Source organism: Ipomoea nil, unplaced genomic scaffold (assembly GCF_001879475.1).
Source record: "Ipomoea nil cultivar Tokyo-kokei standard unplaced genomic scaffold, Asagao_1.1 scaffold1043, whole genome shotgun sequence".
Taxonomy (NCBI): Eukaryota; Viridiplantae; Streptophyta; class Magnoliopsida; order Solanales; family Convolvulaceae; genus Ipomoea; species Ipomoea nil.
Window position 1 is genome coordinate 285,234 of NW_017617471.1, and position 21,084 is coordinate 306,317.

At 33.4% G+C, this 21,084-nt stretch overlaps 3 protein-coding genes across 6 annotated transcripts; 2 read left to right on the forward strand and 1 right to left on the reverse strand.

Moving 5' to 3' along the window:
* Positions 1-1,456: 1,456 nt before the first annotated feature.
* LOC109181691 (transcription factor RAX2) lies at positions 1,457-3,080 on the reverse strand. Its single transcript, XM_019331575.1, has 3 exons — positions 2,855-3,080; positions 2,610-2,739; positions 1,457-2,479 (listed from the first exon to the last, which is right to left on the reverse strand). The coding sequence occupies exons 1-3, from the start codon at positions 2,988-2,990 to the stop codon at positions 1,768-1,770; spliced, it is 978 nt and encodes a 325-aa protein (XP_019187120.1). The 5' UTR covers positions 2,991-3,080; the 3' UTR covers positions 1,457-1,767.
* A 10,572-nt stretch (positions 3,081-13,652) lies between these two features.
* Positions 13,653-18,465, forward strand: LOC109182360. 4 transcript variants are annotated; one of them, XM_019332519.1, is made up of 14 exons: positions 13,656-14,143; positions 14,451-14,570; positions 14,755-14,811; positions 14,845-14,864; positions 14,950-15,159; positions 15,602-15,803; positions 16,141-16,201; positions 16,286-16,336; positions 16,454-16,507; positions 16,929-17,048; positions 17,383-17,513; positions 17,666-17,717; positions 17,871-18,014; positions 18,087-18,465. In XM_019332519.1, exons 1-13 carry the CDS (start codon positions 14,007-14,009, stop codon positions 17,967-17,969), a joined length of 1,314 nt encoding a protein of 437 aa, XP_019188064.1. In that variant the 5' UTR covers positions 13,656-14,006; the 3' UTR covers positions 17,970-18,014; positions 18,087-18,465. The 4 variants fall into 4 exon arrangements, with proteins under 4 accessions (XP_019188068.1, XP_019188063.1, XP_019188067.1 ...); XM_019332518.1 differs by having other exon boundaries at positions 13,655-14,143; positions 14,755-14,864; XM_019332523.1 differs by lacking the exon at positions 18,087-18,465 and having other exon boundaries at positions 13,653-14,143; positions 14,755-14,864; positions 17,383-17,508; positions 17,871-17,985.
* A 201-nt stretch (positions 18,466-18,666) lies between these two features.
* LOC109182361 lies at positions 18,667-20,611 on the forward strand. Its single transcript, XM_019332524.1, has 6 exons — positions 18,667-19,243; positions 19,376-19,473; positions 19,594-19,665; positions 19,882-20,006; positions 20,106-20,178; positions 20,292-20,611. The coding sequence occupies exons 1-6, from the start codon at positions 18,928-18,930 to the stop codon at positions 20,394-20,396; spliced, it is 789 nt and encodes a 262-aa protein (XP_019188069.1). The 5' UTR covers positions 18,667-18,927; the 3' UTR covers positions 20,397-20,611.
* The last annotated feature ends 473 nt before the right edge of the window (positions 20,612-21,084 follow it).

The window sequence follows — 21,084 nt, forward strand, 5'->3', positions numbered from 1 at the left end:
CACTAGAAAAGACATTCCTGAACAACAACCTTTTCCCCAGAGATTTTGAGGCATAAAATCCTTAAAATATTTGCCCCCCCAGCTGGCTGGCTGCCTGGCAAACCCCATCTCATTTATCTCTTATTTTATGTTCTTATCACATACAGATACAAACAAAATGAGGTGAAGAGGTCAATGCATTCATTTTCCAATATATCCCATTTTCTTAATCCCCCTTTAATTAATTCTACTGTTGATAATGATGTTATTCATCATCATTATATTATTATTATGAAATCTATTTACAACCTTTATTTGATAATAATAAATATTAATTAGGAAATTAATTAATATGTTATTCATTTTAATTAATTTGTTCAAACAATACAGTGAACCAACCTCATAGCTAGCTTTGACAAGAATCTGCCATGGCATCATGTGCTGAGATATGTTCACAGTATATGTTTTGGTACTTTTGGACTGTCCCCTATAAGGATTCTCTTTCACTAGCTTCTAAGATGACTTCAATTCCCAGTTTTTTTATACCACCATGCTCCCCGAGTGGCCTTTTTAAAAACAATTTATTTTATTTTCGTTCTAATCAAGCCAGTTTATGGACCAACCATTAATATAATTTTTTTTTTTTTTTTTTTTTTTTTACCTACAGCACTATAACCCAAAAAACCAATACCTTTTATGTACGTGTTACAATCACAACATGAATAATGTAAGACGATGATGACGACATTACAGAAAAACTAAATCAAATGAAATTTGAGTATTTGAGTGATTCAATCATTGAAATTGTCAACCCAACACAGATTTTTTAAATAAATATATCAAGCATCTCGCCAACGCAGTCTGAATTTTGAGCAAAGAAAAAGATGGAAAATTATGATGAAATAATTGTGTGTTTAGTATTGTTTAATCCAACGTTGTCGTGATCAGCGGCGTCTGGCTGACCGGAAACCATGGAAGCCAGGCGGCGTGAATCACTCCAATTTTTTTTTTTTTTTTTTTCTGTGAAAAACAAGATCTCAAAATGTAGTCGATTCTGTGGATGAGATGTCCATTTTAGATTCAAGCACCAATCTGTCATTTTATTTAAAAAATTAGTTGTCGGAGGTGACTGAGATACTTGTAAGGATTAACGTTAAATCCCATAATTTTTTTAAAGAAAAAACTTGTTGAAACCACAAAAATCCAAGGCCTGACAGGCTTCAGATTTAAACTAATAAAAATCATATCATGCATGTTACATTCATAATACAATAATACTAATAATTATTACTCCGTATAATTTAACGTTTCAGCCTTGAAGTTTGGTTCTGGAACTAATTAATATTGCTATGATAGACGAGTCCCATATTTTATGTATTAAATTCATGAATATTTAATTGATGTGATGCGATATGACATTTTGCACCATATTTAATGTAAAATAAAATTTGGAGTAAAAATTCAATACAATATTTTCTTCTAGAACGAAAATAAAGATGGAGACATCTCTATTCTTTAATTTTCAAGAAATTTACTACTATTGTTAATACATCACTAAGTCGTCATTTCCAAGAAATAAATGCACAAAAAAAAGTCTACTTTTTATGATCATGATAACATGTACTCTGATGAAGAAGGTAAAAAAAAAAAAAAAAAAAATCACCAAATTTAAGAATTCCCAGGAAGCAAGTCTAGTTGAAAGAGAATCTGCATAGGAAACATGTTCCCAGGAAATCTTGTTTCTGACTTAGTACTGGCAACAGTGGAGGCATGAGAGAGAGAGAGAGATCAGTAGTACAAGACCACATTTTCTGGTGTCTTGTTTTCATCAACAAAGAAGTTGTTACACATGTTATTAGTGCTAATCAGCTGCTTAATCTCCTCCAAACTGCTATAATCTAAAGGGTTATTGCCAGCAGCGTAGCATCCTCCACTCTCAACAACACTGGGCTTCACATCACCATTATCATACACAAAGCTCTGCAACCCTCCATAGGTTTCACTATAGTCAAACTCCACCACCTGATTATTGTCTTTGCCGCCATGGGTGATCTGGTTATTCACTGTGCAGCTCCCATCAGAGGAACTGCAGCTAGCAGCACCAAAATTCAGGACTCTGTCTGTCATCACCATGTGATGGGGCTGGTTCTGGATGGGGCCCACATAAGCACTGTGCTGTGGTGGGATGGAAAGGGCAACAGCAGCAGCTTGAAAATCTTGAAAAGTGGGGGATGGGAAGTAATTGTTGCATTTGATTAATGGTGGTGGGGATGAGATTGTGGATGGAGATGAATATGGGGAAGAGGAGACTATTGATGGTGGTGGATATGCAGGTGTCTGGTGATGAGGTCTGCAGGTTTTCTGAGAAGTAGTAGTAGAAGAAGAAGAAGAAGAAGAAAAAGTGACCAATCCCATTAGCTTCTTCTTCAGCTTGGTGTTCCAGTAGTTCTTAATGTCATTGTCTGTCCTGCCTGGCAACTGAGCTGCTATTATTGACCACCTGCACTCCACCAATATACATACCCATATATGTTTAATTCAATTCCCAACTATTGTATATATCACCCAAAAATTAAACTTGCAGATTCTGATCTCAAAGAGTTTTTCAGAAAGAAACATATAATATATACCTGCTTCCAATGCTAGCATAGAGGCTGCAAATTACTCTATCTTCTTCATCTGAAAATTCTCCATGTTTAATGTTGGGTCTCAGATAGTTAAGCCATCTTAATCTGCAGCTTTTCCCACACCTTCTCAGCCCTAATGCAACAAAAAAAGATTTAGATCAGTAGACAACAACAACAACAGGCCTGAATTCAAGAAAATTAAATTTTCTTCATATAAGATCAGATCAGATGACTAGTAAATAACATACCAGCCTTTTGAGGAAGAGCTATCCAGTTCCCACCAGTGCCTTGCTTCTCTATGTAGTCTTTGAGCTTTGCATCTTCTTCTGGTGACCATGGCCCTTTCTTCACATTTGCCTTATCACAGCACGGAGCTCTTCCCATCTTTCTCTCTGATCTCCACCCTTCTTTTGATGATTTCAAATATGGTGTCTGTATGTAGAAGGTTATGGTTTTCTTTTGTTTTCTTGGAAGACTGGCGTTTGGACAGCCCAAATATATATATTTATTGGGGAAGGTACACAAGTCAAACTACACACTCCACAATTTCAATTATCATTTATCATTATCTATCAGTTGTCTAACACTCCTTACTGATTAGCCAACACAACTTTCACAAATAAAATATTCATCTCCAATAGTTACACTGTAACAGAAACCTTTCCATAGCTACTTTAACACATGTACATCCACGTACTACTCCATAAATCTTTAATATTATTAAGCCAACTATTATTTTTACCCTTCAATTTGTTATAATATTTTAAGAATATTTGGATCTATCGATATCCAATAATATAATTTTTTTTAGAAAAATTATATAAATTATAACAACAAATATTATATAGTGCAATTGATGAAATGGGTTGGATCGATTATGTTTTTTAATATTATCCTTACTGGAATTCAAGTAAATAATTGTCGAATTACCCGTATAATACATGTGCGATGAACGGATGAAATTTTTATTATATATTTAAATAATAAAATTAAAGATGAAATTATAACAAATCTATTTTTTTTTTTTTTTTTTGGTTTCAACTAAATGATTAAACCATTAACAGATATACTCATATTAATTTATTATTTTGTATTTATCCCAAACAAAATATCTCGTGGAAATTAATAAATGTTGCATGGCTACACATTTACTAAGTCTTTCTTTTAGTTTCAGCCTCAATTCAATGAGCATCTAAAGTCTGCTCAAGAAATGGCATAAAATTCACCAATTCAATGTGATTGGGTTATAGTTTCCAGAGATAGGCCAAGTCATAAGTTCACTATTATATTATTATCAAATCACTAGACCTTCTAACAAGTAAGTAGTACTGCTAAAAGTCTTCTTGCTTCTATCCATATACAATACTTGTGATTGTAGTTTTATATTATATTGCAGGAAATATTATATGTTTAAACACATGGTCACAGGCTAATTAGTCTTATTATATCTAATTAATTATTCATTACAATTTAAAAGCTGGTGTCTTCATCCTAGCATCTAATCTGGGCATTGTATCCACATGTGTCTATACATGTATTGGTGCTGTATATATAGAATAATATATATTGTGTTTCTTGATAATATTATCCTTTTATACTCGTAGGATTTTATCTTAGTTTAAATATAATGGATTTTTCTACTGTATCGATAGCACTAAGAACTATTGGAATTAGTGTAAATGTATAGTATCCAGTACACTAAGTATGGTATACTTTTTTTGGATGACAAGGAAAATCTGTAACTATTATTCAAGGGTGTGAAATGAGTAAACCTTACTCTTATGTAATAGTCCACAAGTCACATAGAGGAGGTAAATCACACTAAGAAAACTTTGTATATCCGCGAGCTCGATCGAGTAAATGTTGCCAAGAATCAAAATCGTCGCATTCTAGTACAATAATCATGCTCCACCCGTGGGTGTCAATTGCAAGGTGAGCTGAAGCCCACGGGCCAGCCCTAAACCGCCCTGCGACAGGGCGAGTTAGGGCCTAGAATTTTCATAGGCCTCACATGGGGTATATATATATATATATATATATATATATATATATATATATATATATATAAACACGAAAAATATTATTTAGGTTAAATTATTTGAATATAAAATAATAAAATAATAATTTTTTAATTTTTGAAGTTAGGCTCCCGAGACCCGTGAGCCCTCATGAGACGAGTTACGGTTGCATAATCCTAGTCAGTGGGCCGACCCGTAAAGACTCGTGGTGTGATGGGCTGACCCGCATTGACACCCCTATAACCTCCACCCGGCCACTTAGCTTGATCACTCTTTTCAGGACAAGTATGTATACTAGATTATAATCATTATTACCTGCACCAATGGCTATATGTTACCCTAAATTATCTGCATGCAAGCCAAGTCTAAATATATATAATGTTAATGGAAACTACTGTTAAAAGTGTGGAATAGAAATTAATTAGAAGAAATGTCTTAGTCTTAAAATCTGAAACAAATCATGATATATGATAAAGTAAATAATTATAGGTTTTAAGCGGTCTGCCACCAGCCAAATTGCAAGATATAAACAATCTTCAAGTAGCAATTTTTAAAAGACCTTGACCTTGACAATGGCATTAAGATTGCCAAGTAATAGCCAATCAAAATCAAATTGCAGTGAGACCCCTAGCATTTAAGAATATTTCACTTTGTCCAGCGAATTGAACCTCCCCTTTCCTGGTTAAGGATGTTGTACCTGGTCAATCTTTACCTCAATTGCATCACTCCTCCTTTATTTGGCTTCCTTTTCCTCATTAAAGATGTTGTACCTCGTCATCCTTGATTTTGTTGACCACACCCGCCCTACATGCATTATATATGTAGTCCATCTTCTGATTGATCAAGTTGAGAAGATATGATGATTTCAAGAATTAAAGCTAAGGGGAGAAATTTAATTTGTTGTTGAAACGGCCATGGCCATCTATTATCTATCTCCAATTAACTTTAATTTCATATATACGATGCTGCTAGCTATGATGGTTCCATTAAGATGAGGTAGGTAGGGGCCTGCCCAAATCAAAGAAATTGCAACAATTTGTACGTTTGTAGTGTTGGAGAAGAAACGCATAGGCATAGCATCCTTAGCTTTGAAGGACGAGACCAATTCATAATGCACATAAATGGCTATTCATATGTAAAATAATAGCACTCAAAAAGGCTTGACCCTTTTTTTTTTTGGTAGTACTGACACTGCAGTTATAATGCAGTAGATCTTATATTTGTTCTCAACATACTGAAACACAATGCCTCCTTTAAAGCACAAATAATCCATAACACCTAACGCCTCCACCTAGGCTCGAACCCACAATTTCCCATATGAGAGAACAACTTGGTGTCACCAGACCACAAGGTCGTTGGCAGGCTTGACGGATACTACACAAGTTAGTTTGAGAGTCTTGGATTGATTTGAAAATCCTCTTGCCAATTACGGTGACAGTATTGAAGTGACTTGACTATGTTTTGTTTATTTTATATTACTAGATAGTCACTATATATATCATCACTGAACAAAATTTAATTTGTTCCAACTTATTATTGGTCAAGCTTAATAATTCCTTCATGCCAACACAAAACTTTATATCAATACTCAGACCCAGTTTCATCTTAGGGCATTCATAGCAATTGATGATGCAAAGACTAGCTAAAATCCAAATGACTTTATTAGGTGCAACAATATTTTGTTGGCATTAATTTATATATACATTGCCATATACAAACATATTAACAGTACAAGTCATGTAATATATATATTGTTGGAAATCTTAATGTAAACGTTTGAAACCTTGGACATCTGTCATGAATTCAACTTCATGCAAAGCATATGATATTCATCCCTTGTTTTGCGTCCCCATATAAGAGGAAAACAGTTGTTACATGCTACTTGTGTCATGTCCTTTTTGAAAATAGGAATTAGTCAAAACCATGGTAGGTCGCAACGTTTCAAATTATACTATCTATTTCCCCATCTTCTTATTGCCTGTTCAACAACAGTGTTTTCTCTGTTACAACTTTACAAACTTATACACTATTGAAAATTATGGAATTTCCGACCACTTGAAAGTGATCTTAAATCAAGTCGAAAGTAAAAGTGATTGGAAATAGCAATAAAGGTTTTTCCGAATACCAAAAGTGGTCGGAACAAGGCTTTCGACTTGAACTTTTTTTTTTTTTTTTTGCCTTTCGACTTGATTTAAGATCGCTTTCAGGTGGTCGGAAATTCCATAATTTCCAGTAGTGATATTACCAACAAATATTTAAAATGATAGACAAACATTTTAAGCAATTAGATTTTTTTTGACAACTATGACTAATTCTTTTTTGAAAAAAAAAAAAAAAAAAAGATCGACAACTCTCTTACCACCACTTTGATTGATGATTAGTAATACCAAAAAAATAATTTTACTAACAAAAAAAGTAGTGTTCAAATTGAAATCTTCGATTTTTGACCACTTTTGAATTGTTAGAAATCAAAGAATTTCTAATCATGTTACAACATGAGAAATACACCATTATTTACTACTATAAATAAATAAAATATAACGAGAATTTTCATATAAATAATTATATATCATTTTATTCATAAAAATATTATCGTCTATTTCTATTTATAATAATAAGCATACTATAAATATATACACAACCAAAAGTCATACACATGATTTGCAGGCTGCAGTGATGGCCACAAGTTTAATTGAAGATGGATTATATATTTTAATCTCATCTCATTTCTTATTAATTAGTTTGTACGAAAAAAAAAAAAAGCTGGCCTCGGTCATCAGTGAATTATATAATAAGTTAATTAATTAGAGGCTGCTAATATAAATGAAAGCTACCTACAATAAAGTTGTGTTATGTCGTAATATTATTATTTTTTGTTTTGTTTTTTTTTTTTTGGTGTTGTTTTTTGGGCACTATCTATAGCATTGCAAGCCTACCTCCAATAGTCAATGGTTTTACTATATATATTTTTTTAAAGCTGTAAAGTCGAATATTATTAATGAATATGCGAAACAATAAACTCAGGGGGGACATCATCCCATAACATAGTAGAATCCTGGTCAGTGACCCTAGATGCTAATGTATGAGCAATAGTATTTAAACGCCTAGGAATAAAACGTAAATAACATGTAATAAACTGAGCCATAATGGTCTGACACTCACAGACAATAACACTAACATACGATCTAGGATGCAGATCAACTTTGGAGAGATAGGACTTCAACACCGAACAATCCGTGAATAGTGAAGTAATCTAGCGGCCCCTAAGTCAAGATAAAGCCTCTTTACAAGCCAGTGCTTCAGCCGTGATAGTATTCTCACATGACGGCAATGATTTTACTATATATTTTGCTATTATATAACTAATTGATTAAACAAAAATGAGTTAAATTGCCTCAAAATGAGTGATCAAATAGGTACCAAAATGTTAATAGTTTGATTTTTGTCAACATCTTCTCGATCGAATCTGTTGGACAAAGTCTTTTTAACGCGATTTACATTATTTTTTTATGGGGTTATTACACAAGAATAAAATTTGATTTAGTCAGTGGGCACCTTCGAATAATAGTTGTAGATTTTCCTCGCCACAAAATAAATAAATAAATAAGAGTTGAATTTATTTAAAATTAATGGGTAGAGTCAACTTTTTCACAGCTAAAATTTGATTAAGTGAATAGGCATTATTATAATGTAGCCATCTAATAATGTATATTTTTACTGATCCTACTATTTGGAACTTTCTGTAGAGTCATCGTACCACATATATATTATTTTGTTCCATCATGAGATATTTTTTCATTTTTTCTTTTAAGTGAGAAATGAAATTTCATTAATCAACCAAATTCAACCTCAAAAACTCAATAATAACAACCGGAGAAGTAGATAGCCATTTAGTATAGTCAGACGAAGAAACAAGTTGCTTAACAAGAAATTGGGTAGCCCAATGTCCTGAATATACCATTTAACAAATAAATACAAATGAAGAAAAATTCTTGATTTTTTTTTTTATGTCTATTATTTTATTTGTAAGATCACTTTATTCATTTTTGTACACAAATTAAACCTCTACTATACGCCTATACGGAGTATATAATTAACCTAGAAGGAGACAAACTGTAAATACTATAATTAATCAAATTCTTGAACAACTGAAAAAAAATGCAATAATAATTAAAGACTTGGAAGTAAAGCAAATAGAAAATGGGACCCCAGAGACCATTATTAAATATATATATTGCTAGCTTGGGACCATTTATTTTGAATTACTTGTAACGCTAAGAATAATTTAATGAAAAGTATAAATAAATAATTAATAACTTTACCAGGACTATGTGGTCTAATGGTACCCGGATTGGACTTCCGTTTGGAAGGTTGTGAGTTCAAGCCTCAGTGGAGGCGTTATTAGCTCTTTGTGTTTCAGTAGGTTGAGAAAGTATATGAACAGATATTACAATGTAATAGAGCTAGTAACATTCAAAAAAAATAATTAATAACTTTGGGTTGGATTTTTAAAATTTTTACGCAAACGATTTGCATGGGTTGCCAGTTGCGCCCCCACCCCCCGACTTGCTCAAAAGCTATATATGGTCGGTCCATCCACACAAAAATACATAATATATAACTTTTCAGTTTTCACACACAATCTTCATAATCTAATAATTTTTTTTTTTTTTTTTTTACATCACCTGTTGAAGAAATTAAGAGGCAAAATAATGAAATATAATCGTTTTTTTTATAAAAAAAAAATATTCCTATTTTCAGTTTCACGTACTATTAAATATGTACATTTTATTTTATATATTTTCACTGTAAATTAATGTATATTATAAAGAGGAAAGCAGAAAAGTAGCTAGTCATCAATTAAGGAGGGCAGTAATAACTTTAATTTGTTGAATGTGTACATTTGAAAGCAAGTATATTATTGGTGGTTCCAATCCTCTTTGACCAAATACTTGGTCTTACAAAAAGCTTAAAGATTATATTGTCAATATTGATCGTACTTCAATTTTATTGCTAATTAATTCACTCTGAAATAAGATTAATTACCACCTTTGAATTGAATGTATCCCTCAAAATGGCTTCAAATCTTTTATCCTTATGTATGTGTATGTGTATACATCTTTCAAAGGAAACAAAAAAAAAAAAAAAAAAAAAACATAAAATTCGATTCACAAAATCTATTTATATATTTTATATTTACGTTACGTGACCACATACATAAAGGTGTGATATGTGTAAAGCTCACCTTATAACCCTAGCCGGTAAAGAATCACAATGAGGTAAACTAGTCTAGGTTGTCCATAGTTGATTGACTCAAAAACGAGAAAGGAATCTTTAATATATATATATATATATAGAAGTGTATTCAAATGAGGACAACTATATTATAGAGGACTGTGAGGACAGATGTAGTCGTGTGCCATTAGTCTGTATGTCGTGTGCATGACCGAATGTAGATGTGTGTCATAATTTGTATGTCGTGTGCATATGTTTGTTAATTAATAGAGCCTAGGTTCGAAACTTAATGTTTACATAAATGCTAGTGTGCCATTCTGTATTAAATTGTGTGTATGATACTAATTTGTCGTGTGCACATTATCTGCGCGGCGCACAGTCCTTTATATATTGTTGTCCTTATGTGAACGCAACCCTATATATATATATATATATATATATATATATATATATATATATATATATATATATATATATTTATTTATTTATTTATTTATTTATTTATTTGTGTGTGTGTTCATACATGCAAGGAATTATTATTATGCATGCATGTCGGAGTTGTAGCAAAAAGATTGGAAGATAGAGTAGTAAGATGCATATTAGATAGGGTAGTTGAAGTTAACCAACCCACATAACCACCTATAATTGTCACCAATGATTAAAACATAGTCTAAGGATTTGTACTACGTGGGTGCAGTGGTCATATATTATTATTAGGAGGAGCATAATTAGTTAGTCACCTTACCTAACAACACAAAAATATATACTTCGTTCAAACTTTAAAATTTCTATTTCCATCATCTATTTATATTATTAATACTTTATATCTATACAATGTGAAGCATTATGTGTCTTTCGTTTATACTTGTTTTCTAAAGATATCAAACCTTGTCTTTTTGTCTAACATTATTATTAGTGTATGTTATCTAATCTAAATTTATGTAATATTGACTTTACAATTTCTTCCTTTAAAGATGTTAGATAACTAGTCCTTCATTATCACTCCAAGCCAATTATACCATGAATGATCAATAACGTAACTATTAATATGGTACAATTCTTTTTTTTTTTTGAAAGCTACTGGCTCTATTACATTGTAGTATCTGTTCATATACTTTCTCAATCTACTGAAACACAAAGAACCAATAACGCCTCCACTAAGGCTTGAACTCATAATCTTCCAAATGGAAGTCCAACCCGGGTACCATTAGACCACATAGTCCTGGTTATATGGTACAATTCAACTGGTCAACTAATCTAAACTAGTTGGAATAAGGGTCAAATAGGCCACTCAACTGCGCACTAAAGTGTAATTAGGCCATCGAACTAAAAAAAATTGCAATTGGGTCCCTGAACAACACAAATTTATGCAATTAGGTCTAAAATGACCTGTTTACCTGTTGTGGAGGTTTTAAATTTTAAAATAATTTTAAATAAAATAATTAATTAAAAACAAAAAAAAAAAAAACAAAAACAGCACGGCCGGAGACGGTTGTCTAGCCCAGGGATACGATTCGTCTCCATGGCCGGAGATGTCTCCGACCATGGAGACCTTCGTCTCCTAGCCAGGGAGACGAAGTTCGACGGCCGGAGACGAACGTGTTTTTTTTTTTTTTTTTTTAAATTAATTATTTTATTTAAAATTATTTTAAAAATTATTTTTTTAAATCCACAACCACCACGTCAGCAAAGTTTAAGGTAAACAGGTCATTTTGAACTTAATTGCATTAATTTGTGTTATTCAGGGACCTAATTGCATTTTTTTAGTTCGATGACCTAATTGCACTTTAGTGTGCAGTTGAGTGGCCTATTTGACCCTTAGTCCAAAATAATTTAATAAATTTACTCTACTAGTTGTAGTAGAGTACAAGCACCGATCCAAATCCTATCAAAGATATCCAAAAACACATTAGCTTAATCCAATTAAGAGGAAACAAAATGTGTATTCAAAAGAGTGGGTGGGAAATAGGTGGGGAGATTAACTAGCTTTCCATAGTGCAAAACTGTCCCTATTCATCAATTTGTTTCTCTGGCATGGAATCTTCATTTGAAAACAAATTTTCATTATCTAATAATTAAATAATCTTATTTATATATCCTAAATTTGATTAGAAATACTGATAACCTTTGATAGATAATCAAAATTTCTTACTACCACCAATGATGATTTGAAAACTTAAAAGAATTTTTATTTTTATTTCTTTTTTTTAATGATCTAAAGAAATAAATCGAAAAAATGTAAAATTTTCAGTCTCATGTATCACTAACAAAAAAAAAATATAATACTATTATATATATATATATATATATATATATATATATATATATATATATAATTACTCATAATCACAACAAAAATAAAGTTGATAACCATTAACAAAAGTGATTTCATTAGAGTTGAAAATCTATGACGTCATGCCGACATCAATTTGTGATCTAGAGTCTAGGAACCCAAATTATGCCCTTGGAAACTGTTAATGGTGAACACAGGTCTAAACTGTGTCGTTTTTACGGGAATTTTTTTTATAGTTAATGTACTTTTAACGGAGCGCGTTTGTTCAAATTATGAATTTTCTGTTATGAGATTATGAATGTACTGTAAATTCATAATCTCATAACAGAAAATTCATAATCGCATAAAAAAAATATTTATTAAATTATGAATTTTCTGTTATGAGATTATGAATTTACTGTAAATTTATAATCGTCTCATACCAGAAAATTCATAATCTCATACCAGAAAATTCATAATTTCATAACAGAAAATTCTTAATTTCATAACTGCACATTCATAAATCCATGTCTGCACATTCATAATTTATGAATGTTGAAGAAACTTGCGCGAAGAGAAAGTGAAACCGCGAAATGTGAAAATGAAGAAGAAAATTCGCGCGATTAATTAAGAAAAAAAATAAAATAAAGGTACACCTTTACCGTTGGGACCGTGTTCACCATCAGTCGTTATATCATAGACCGCGGTGCATGTGCACCGCGGTAAAAAACGACGTCGTTTCTTTAAGTAAAGAAACGGCTCGCCGTTATAGTTAACGGAGTCTGCTTGTTTGGTGTATTAAACACCAACTGACACTACAGTATATCTAAACCGACATTGCAGTTATATCAAAATGATACTGTAGTTATAGTGAAATAAAACTGCAGTGTATATAAAACGAAACGGAATAACATTTCACATATTTGAGTGTATATTGTACAATGAAGCTGTAATTATATAAAAAATGATCATGTAGTTGTGTTTTAATGAAACTATAGTGTATATAAAATAAAATTAAATAACATTTTCATATATTTAAGTCTATAAATATCGAATGAAACTATAGTTATATTGAAATGAAACTGTAGTTGTGTTGAACTGAAATTGCAGTGTATACGAAATGACACTGAATAACAGGGTTACTTTTTGCGAAAGGGTGCGAAACGAAGAAAAACAAACACCGTTTCTTTTTATTTAACAAAAGAACGCGCGATGCATGATATAATTTGCCGTACACCATAGATGGTGAACACGGTTCCATGACATAACGATTGGTCTAGGAAGAACAACATTAATAAGTTGTTGGGTTCAAAAGTACATGGACTGGACTGGACTGTCGACCCACAAGCCCTGATGTTACATTACAAAACCAGAAAAAGTTCTACAAATGTGTAGAGCAGAATTCAAGGCCCAATTCTTCACAAAACAAAATATATATATATATATATTTTTTAAACAAAACAAAATATCTTTAAAAAAAAAGGAAAAATAAATAATATTATCGGAGGAGGCAGCAATCCTAGCAGGTTCAGTCTCATCACTGTTATATCGTCCTATCCTATGGTTCATCCATCAATTCTAGGATTCTCGTTCATATAATTAATATTTACTGTTTTGTGTATGAACCTAGATTTAGCATTCTTAGTTAATAATACAAAGTGAAGTGAAGAATTTTTACCTTATCTTTGAGGCTTGAGCTGAGTACTGACTGCTCTAGTAGCCAACTTTTGTATGTATTGCGATGTTGCCACTTGCCAGAACAAATCCTTGAATCTTTTTCTTAATCGCAAAATCCTAAATTTGGTTCACAGTTCAGACCCAATTTTCAATGCTGCATAACCCGTACCCAGAGAGAAGCCCCTTCTTTGTTCTCACATGGCCACCCTCTGTCGGATTCCCGCATTCCATAAGCTCACTTTATCGCCTCTCCCCTCTCGCCACACTACCCACTGTCATTATACCAACATTCCCAATTGCCAAACTTCAATTTTTGCTTCTATCAACAAACCCAGGTTCGTTTCTTCTTCTTCTTCTGTGATTTTTTTTCCTTAGTATTTTGTGCTAATTACATCACATGTGTTCATTTGGGTACGTTCTACAAATTTTATTGTCGGTGGTATACTGCGTTCTAATATGTTTGTCACTGTTCTTGTGCTTCGTTTCAATTTCTGTTCACTTTGGTGTTTTGTAAAGTTTGAATCTTTATAACAATTTTGTGGCTATTTGCAGTAAGAATGGATGAATGTGAAGGCATCTGTTTGATTATTGTTTTCTTGTTGCCGATGTTGTAAAAAGACTCTTTCTTTTTGTGTTTTGCAGGGTTAGAAGGCCGGTGAAGAGCAATGCTGATCTCTGCAATGATATCAGGGAGTTTTTATCTATGGCTGGACTTCCTCAGGATCACGTGCCTACCACAAAGGAGCTAACACAACATGGAAGGTTTGAATTCTCATTGGAATTCCTCTTTTTAGTTTCATGATCAACTGGTTGTCCTAAGGGCAAGGGCAAGCATTCTAGATTCTCAGTTTTGTTTTCTTTTTCTATTTTCTCCTTAATCCTTTTACCCGAGTTTGAAAATATGATGTTTCTGTTTGGTTTTGTAACCTGCTCCAATATCTTGTAGGCAAGATCTTGCAAACATTGTTAGAAGAAGAGGATACAAATTTATTAGAGAGCTTCTTGGAACTTCAGAGAAGCCAATTGATGGTGAACCTAACAGTGAGGAAGGTTTAGGTGAACACCCTGGGCCTAGTTTATGTTTGGAAAATCTTCACATCTTGAGCTCTCCCCCAACTAATACTTTTTCTAATTTTTAAAGGTGAGGATGAGAAAACGAAAAACTTAGTTGATGATGTATCCTCATTTAGCAAAGCTTTTGTCATGGATGGTGGTCTCAATTGTGGAAAGGATGACGGGGAGTTCAACTCTCATACACAAAGTTACATTGCTGAAGAATCTTCAATTTATCCATCCTTGCTGGAAAAGGCATCCAATTTTATTCAGAATGGGGAACTGGATAGTATTGAGGGTAAGTTATGCTGTTACAAGGTACCTGTAAAATGCATTACAAAATTATTTATGTCAAACCTTATTATACTCTTGCAGAGTTTTACATGTAGTGCGATGTTGTCTAATATGCATATGCTTCAAGCCTGTAACACACAAAAACACTAATTAAAGAGGAAAATGTCATTTGGAACTTGTTGATTCTCTATTTTTTTTTTTTTTTTTTTTTTTTTTTAATCTTGACATATGATGTTTCTTTGTTATAGAGAAAATATTGATTGAAGAAAGAACTTACCAAAACTCAAATTTTTAACATATGATGTTTCTTTGTTTGAGCTTCAATTTTTCTTCTAATATTTGCCATAGAACCATGCTTATGTTTTTCAGAAATGGCATTTCGAGTGAAATGTAATTAGTCTTCTTGTGGCTTCAAATTTGATCTCAACACTCTGAATGCTTCACAGATAGTGGCTTTGAATTTTTGAATCAAAGAAATTTCAAGGATGTTGATGGGCCACAGAATGCTGAGGAACTGCGACCCTCTACTCACAAGGAGCAGAAAGAACTTGTACTTAATCATTTTGAGGGCTCTCAGATATCAAATGGAAAGATTTTGTCATCAACACAACAGCTTGACCATGCAGTCCAGGAGATTAGCTTGTTGAAGTATGCATTTCTGTTTTCTTGTGTTCATTTAAAATGCCAAATCTTAAGCTATTATGTACACTTTTTCTTAAAATTCTTCTCCATCAGAAGTACAGAAGATCAATAATCTATTTTGATTTAGCAAGTATCTGCAGTTGGGAGGAACTTTGCCTGTGCACCCCAAAGAAAGCAAGAACTTTGAATTGAAAATATGATCTTTTCTAATCCACTTGGACACTTGAATTTTTGTTAACCAACATAATGTGGCAACTCATCTAGTGAACTTTACCTATTCTAGTGGATGTATCCACATCTTTGTCTAGAATAACCTGCAGATTCATAGGTGTTCTTTATTTAGGAATGACTATCCTCCAGCTGAAGAAGCAACAAGTTCTGAAGACAAGGGTCTACTTGTTAAGGTGATCACAACAATTTGAGCCAAATCATTTAATTCTACTCAGTATTTATTTGGACTTATTTGGCCTTGATATTTTATGCGGTAGACCCAAAAAGAAGAGAACCAAGCTGATATTAATCATCTCAAGTTCATGCTGGTACTATTCTTAGTATGATTGTGGATCATCATAAATCTGGCCCAACCCCTGCTTCCTCAACTTTGCATTGTATACCTAACTGTGTCTAATGATTTAAATTATTTTTACTGTTATTAGCATCAGAAGGAGCTGGAACTGACCCGTTTGAAGCAACAAATTGAAGAGGAAAAGGTATGATTAACTTTTTTCATCTGACCCAAAGTTTACTTTTCTGGAGTAAGCAACTATGCTGCAATTGTAAGCACATATTGTTCCTCATGTTCCCTGATATGTGCTTCCAATCAAAACCCCGATGAATAAGTTTGATTTGGAAGACCCATAAATCTTCATTGTGAAATGAAATTCACATTCTCTATTCATTGGTTAATACACCGTAGTTACTATTGTTACTTTTAGATTCTCGGTGTTTTTGTTTAAACTACTATGGTGGTATACTCCTTTGTGGGTTTGACTTTTCAGTCTTACCATTTATTTGCTTAATGGAATCACATATCATTTCACTTCCACAGACAAGTGTATCTAGTGAAATTAGTTTACATTAGAACTGTTCTAAAAATAAAATTTTGCAATTTGTATTTACTTCTGGTTTCAGCGCACTTTGTCAGCTCTACAAGCTAAAGCAGAAAGTGAGATAAGGAGGGCACAGAAACTTATTTCTGAAAAAGATGCAGAACTAAGTGCTGCTGAAGAAAGCCTTTCAGGGCTAAAGGAGGTATTTTCTCTGTTATGTTTGCTACTATTTTTCTACAAATTTGGGAATTGGAAGTTGGGACAGTGTTAAACTTCGAGTGGAATTTGTTAATGGATAAATTGGTTTTAAAAACTACTATCAAGGTGCCAATTCAGAGAACCACCACAACAGTAAAAACAACTTTTCAAAAATTCAGTTTCAAACCAAATCAATTATCCTTAGTGAGAAGGGAAAGATAGTTTGGCCTGGGCAACAGGTCCAGGTTAATCTTATGGATGAACTTGTATCGGTTGTAACCCAAAGTGTTGTGTATTTTCTAAATCTTCACTGGTTGGTAATCGCTAATTTTTGATAGGTTGAAATCCAATATCAAGTTGAGGGTGAAAGTGTGGAGGTAGCTGGAAGCTTCAACGGTTGGCATCATAAAATAAAGATGGATCCACAACTACAAGCATCATCAAGTATCATAGATCCCTCTGGTGTAAGGTTTTGATTCTGCTCCTTGCTCTTTCAGCAATGACTATATATTGTTTGTGATTTCCGCTCACTTATTATTTGTTTAGTATTACTCAACCTCAAACCTTGTGAATAAAAGTAGATCAAATACTACAAATCAGTAAAAATTTAAACCTTTGCAGGAAATGTCGACTTTGGAGAACTGTCTTGTGGCTTTATCCTGGGATATATGAGGTGCAAAGTCTAAAAACTTATCTTTCTATGTTATTGTAAACTACTTTTCTCAAATGAGAAGTATCTCTGCTACTTTTGAACATCGTAATCTGTGTTTTTCCTTTTTTTTTAAGGTTATGTACTTGAGATCGTTTCTCACTGAACTATTGACAGATAAAATTTGTTGTCGATGGCCATTGGAGAACTGATCCGGACAGGGAATTAGTTACAAGGGGTGCCATAGAAAACAACGTACTACGAGTTGAGAGATGAGATTTGCTGTTGCTAAGAACACGTCTCAGTCATGAGCTGATAGAAGTACTTAACCGAGTAACTTCATTCTTATCAGTTTCTTTTCAATTGTGGCTCATTCTAATTCTATGTTTCCAGGGCTGCACTGCAAAAGGTTGATCACAGATGGGGTGAAAGACTTTTCCAGGATCAAACTGCTCGTGTTTTACCAGATGGCTGTGCTGCAACGGAAACAACCCAGATTGGGGAATCAATACATAAAGCTATCATACATACCCTTCATTTAGACATATTGTGTAGCTAAAAGCCTGTAAATTGAGTCAATGGCTACCTGTGCAACTCGAAAATATAAAGGTTCCCTTTTAGATTACTGCTAGGAGTCTTATACCAATGAATAGTTGAGTCTGCTGTATTCTTTACACCATTGTGCTGGAGACAGTGCAATACTTGTAAATTATTGTTGCATTTCTGCTTTGTCAATTAGAAATTTCTTTAGTTGCAGGGCAAGTGTTTAGCACCTCTGGTTAAGTGGCTGGAACATAGCATCTACCCTACAGTTTCTAGGTTGGTTTGAGGCAGTCAACAATGGTCAATCTAGACTGGTTTATTTCTTTGTGATTCTTTGCCGGTTAGGATTACAATTTACAAGACGGGATTTACCTAGTATACACTCTCGAGTAGTAATTGCAGGTTTCTTTCCCCATCTTTAAAAAAAAAAAAAAAAAATCCAATCTTGATACAAAATGTCCAGTCTTTTTCTGAGTGGTGCAGGACTGCAGGGATCCAATATCATTGGAGAAAGCCCAAACAACATAATATGATTATGAGTGAAGGGAGTGTTGCCTCCACGTGTAAATGATTATAGAGCACACTCGTGTCTCTTTCCTTGCCTTTCCTCTTCTTCTTCTTCTTTCTCACTCTATCTTCAAACTCCAGAGCTCTCTGCGCACAGACATAATCCAAGAATACTTGAAAAAAAATGGCTTTAATGGTGAATGCTGCTTCCTTACTTGGTGTAGGTCAACACCCATTTCCTTCTCTTGGGCTAACTTCATCTTCTCCCAGAATTCCCTCTTCTAATTCTTTTAAATCTCCATTACTGATTCATGGAGCCAAAACAAGGGCAGTTTTTCCACCTGTTTTTGCTTTGAAGAATAGGTGTAGCTCTGAGGTTGCTGTTGATATAATAGTTGAAGACGAAGAAGATGAAGCAGTGACAGAGAAACCTCGTACTGAGACTCTGCTGTACTCCTTCACTCCTTCGCCATTGCTGTTTGTGGCTGCTCTTCCAGGAGGTAATGTTAGTGTTAATCACCCCAGAAATGAAAATCTTGGCAATTTAAATTTCAAGTCATCTTTCAACATGCTTTATATCTGTTAAATTGTACATACAAGTTGCATTGTTGAAACTGATGATTTGAATTCAGCTGGAGCTGTGAGGTCTGTGTTTGGACCGTTCGTTGAGGTCGTTAAATCATTGAACCTTCCTGACTGGCTCGTGCACTGGGGCCATCCCGGCAACATGGTACACTTACTGTCTGTTTGAAGGAAATTCCATTCCATTGATCCAATTAAGATTGCATCTACTGTCACTTATTTAGTGTTCCCTACTAAATGCTGTTATTGTTGTTGTTCCACTTTATAGGCTGTTGTGCTCTTTGCCATGGGTGGTTATGGAACTTACCTGGGATTCAGAATCCGGTTTTCTAATGATGTGGTAACAACTATGCAAAATCTATCTTTTGTATTCAAAACTGGGTTCTTGAATGTCCATCTGTTTATATTTATAGTTCGGGTCTGTCTCTAAATTGGGTATAGGAATATCGAGGCAACTTATGAAATCGTTTCTAAGATAGTGACATATATTGCCATGACACAGAATAGTGGTACATATATAGTATTCATTCAAATTGGTGTACAATATAACGTGTAGGAGGAAAAAGCAAAAGCCAAAGATTTGCATCCCAAACTCCTTGCTGGAATGTTCTTCTTCTTTGCTCTTGGAGCTACTGGAGGGATAACTTCTTTGCTCACTTCAAACAAACCCATCTTGGAAAGGTAATGTAATTAATTTCTTTCCTCAGATGGATTAAGTTAACCTTATTTTCATCAAAATACATGTCATCCTAAGTGTCTGTACGTCTGCAATTCTTGCAGCCCTCATGCAGTGACTGGCCTCATTGGCCTATCTCTTCTGACCATACAGACACTCTTGCCTGCACTTTTTGAGGTAAAAACTGTTCAAGCTATATTTCTGCATCTCATCTCCTTGGTCAAAATATGATTATTGTTATAATATAATCTTGATTTCTACACATGATATGGTACTATGAATTTGTTCAGGGAAACCCCGGATTGAGGAATGTTCATGGCATACTGGGGAGTGGAATAATGACACTATTTCTTGTCCACTTTGCCCTCGGATTACAGCTTGGCCTGAGTTACTAGGGGCATGCATCCAGATTTGATACTAATTCTTTAATGAAATCACCGACACAAAATAATTGATGAAAGATAGGTTGATATTTTCCGGCAGTTGGCTTGGTGCATTACCTTATTTAAATCAAAAGAGAGACAATGAATTGATGTTACCTTTATGAATCACAAGATTCACGGCAAGTTGGCATGTTAGCCTTGACGTGCACCGCGTTACTTTGATTCAACGTTTTTGTTTTTTCTCATGGATTCCCATTCCCATCACAGATCCCAATTATTGAACTCAACATCACAATATATTACATTAAAAAAACATGGCCAAGGTGAAATACTTTTTAACTTTTGCTAAGATTCAAATTTTATACTCGGCTAGCAAAACATGGTCACTTTTGAACCGTCAATTGTAAGATTTTTTTTTCCATTGTTTAATAAAGCTTTGTTTTGAAGAAAAAAAAAAAAAAAGAAAAAAAAGTCAACACATTGAGTACATTGTTAAACTATATATTCTAAAAGTATGGAGTATATCTTTTTATAACCTAACAACTTAAAACGATAATTGATGTAATTATAACAAAGTTAAAGATGAATCCTTAACTTGTATGTATACACTTGACAACCTATCATTCATTGGATTTAGAACAATGACATCATTCACCTAGCTACAACGTTAGGTTGTAGTCTATTGAATTGTTTAACTATG

Bases quoted from the DNA above. Each gene is read 5' to 3' on its own strand.
- LOC109182360 (XM_019332518.1), top strand. From the start codon at position 14,007: ATGGCCACCCTCTGTCGGATTCCCGCATTCCATAAGCTCACTTTATCG. The intron at 15,804-16,140 runs GTATGCATTTCT...TTCTTTATTTAG, and splicing joins CAGGAGATTAGCTTGTTGAA to GAATGACTATCCTCCAGCTG. The intron at 17,049-17,382 runs GTATTTTCTCTG...AATTTTTGATAG, and splicing joins GCCTTTCAGGGCTAAAGGAG to GTTGAAATCCAATATCAAGT.
- LOC109182361 (XM_019332524.1), top strand. From the start codon at position 18,928: ATGGCTTTAATGGTGAATGCTGCTTCCTTACTTGGTGTAGGTCAACAC. The intron at 19,474-19,593 runs GTACACTTACTG...TCCACTTTATAG, and splicing joins GGGGCCATCCCGGCAACATG to GCTGTTGTGCTCTTTGCCAT. The intron at 19,666-19,881 runs GTAACAACTATG...TATAACGTGTAG, and splicing joins TCCGGTTTTCTAATGATGTG to GAGGAAAAAGCAAAAGCCAA.
- LOC109181691 (XM_019331575.1), bottom strand. From the start codon at position 2,990: ATGGGAAGAGCTCCGTGCTGTGATAAGGCAAATGTGAAGAAAGGGCCA. The intron at 2,740-2,854 runs GTATGTTATTTA...TTGTTGCATTAG, and splicing joins AGCTCTTCCTCAAAAGGCTG to GGCTGAGAAGGTGTGGGAAA. The intron at 2,480-2,609 runs GTATATATTATA...GGTGGAGTGCAG, and splicing joins TATGCTAGCATTGGAAGCAG to GTGGTCAATAATAGCAGCTC.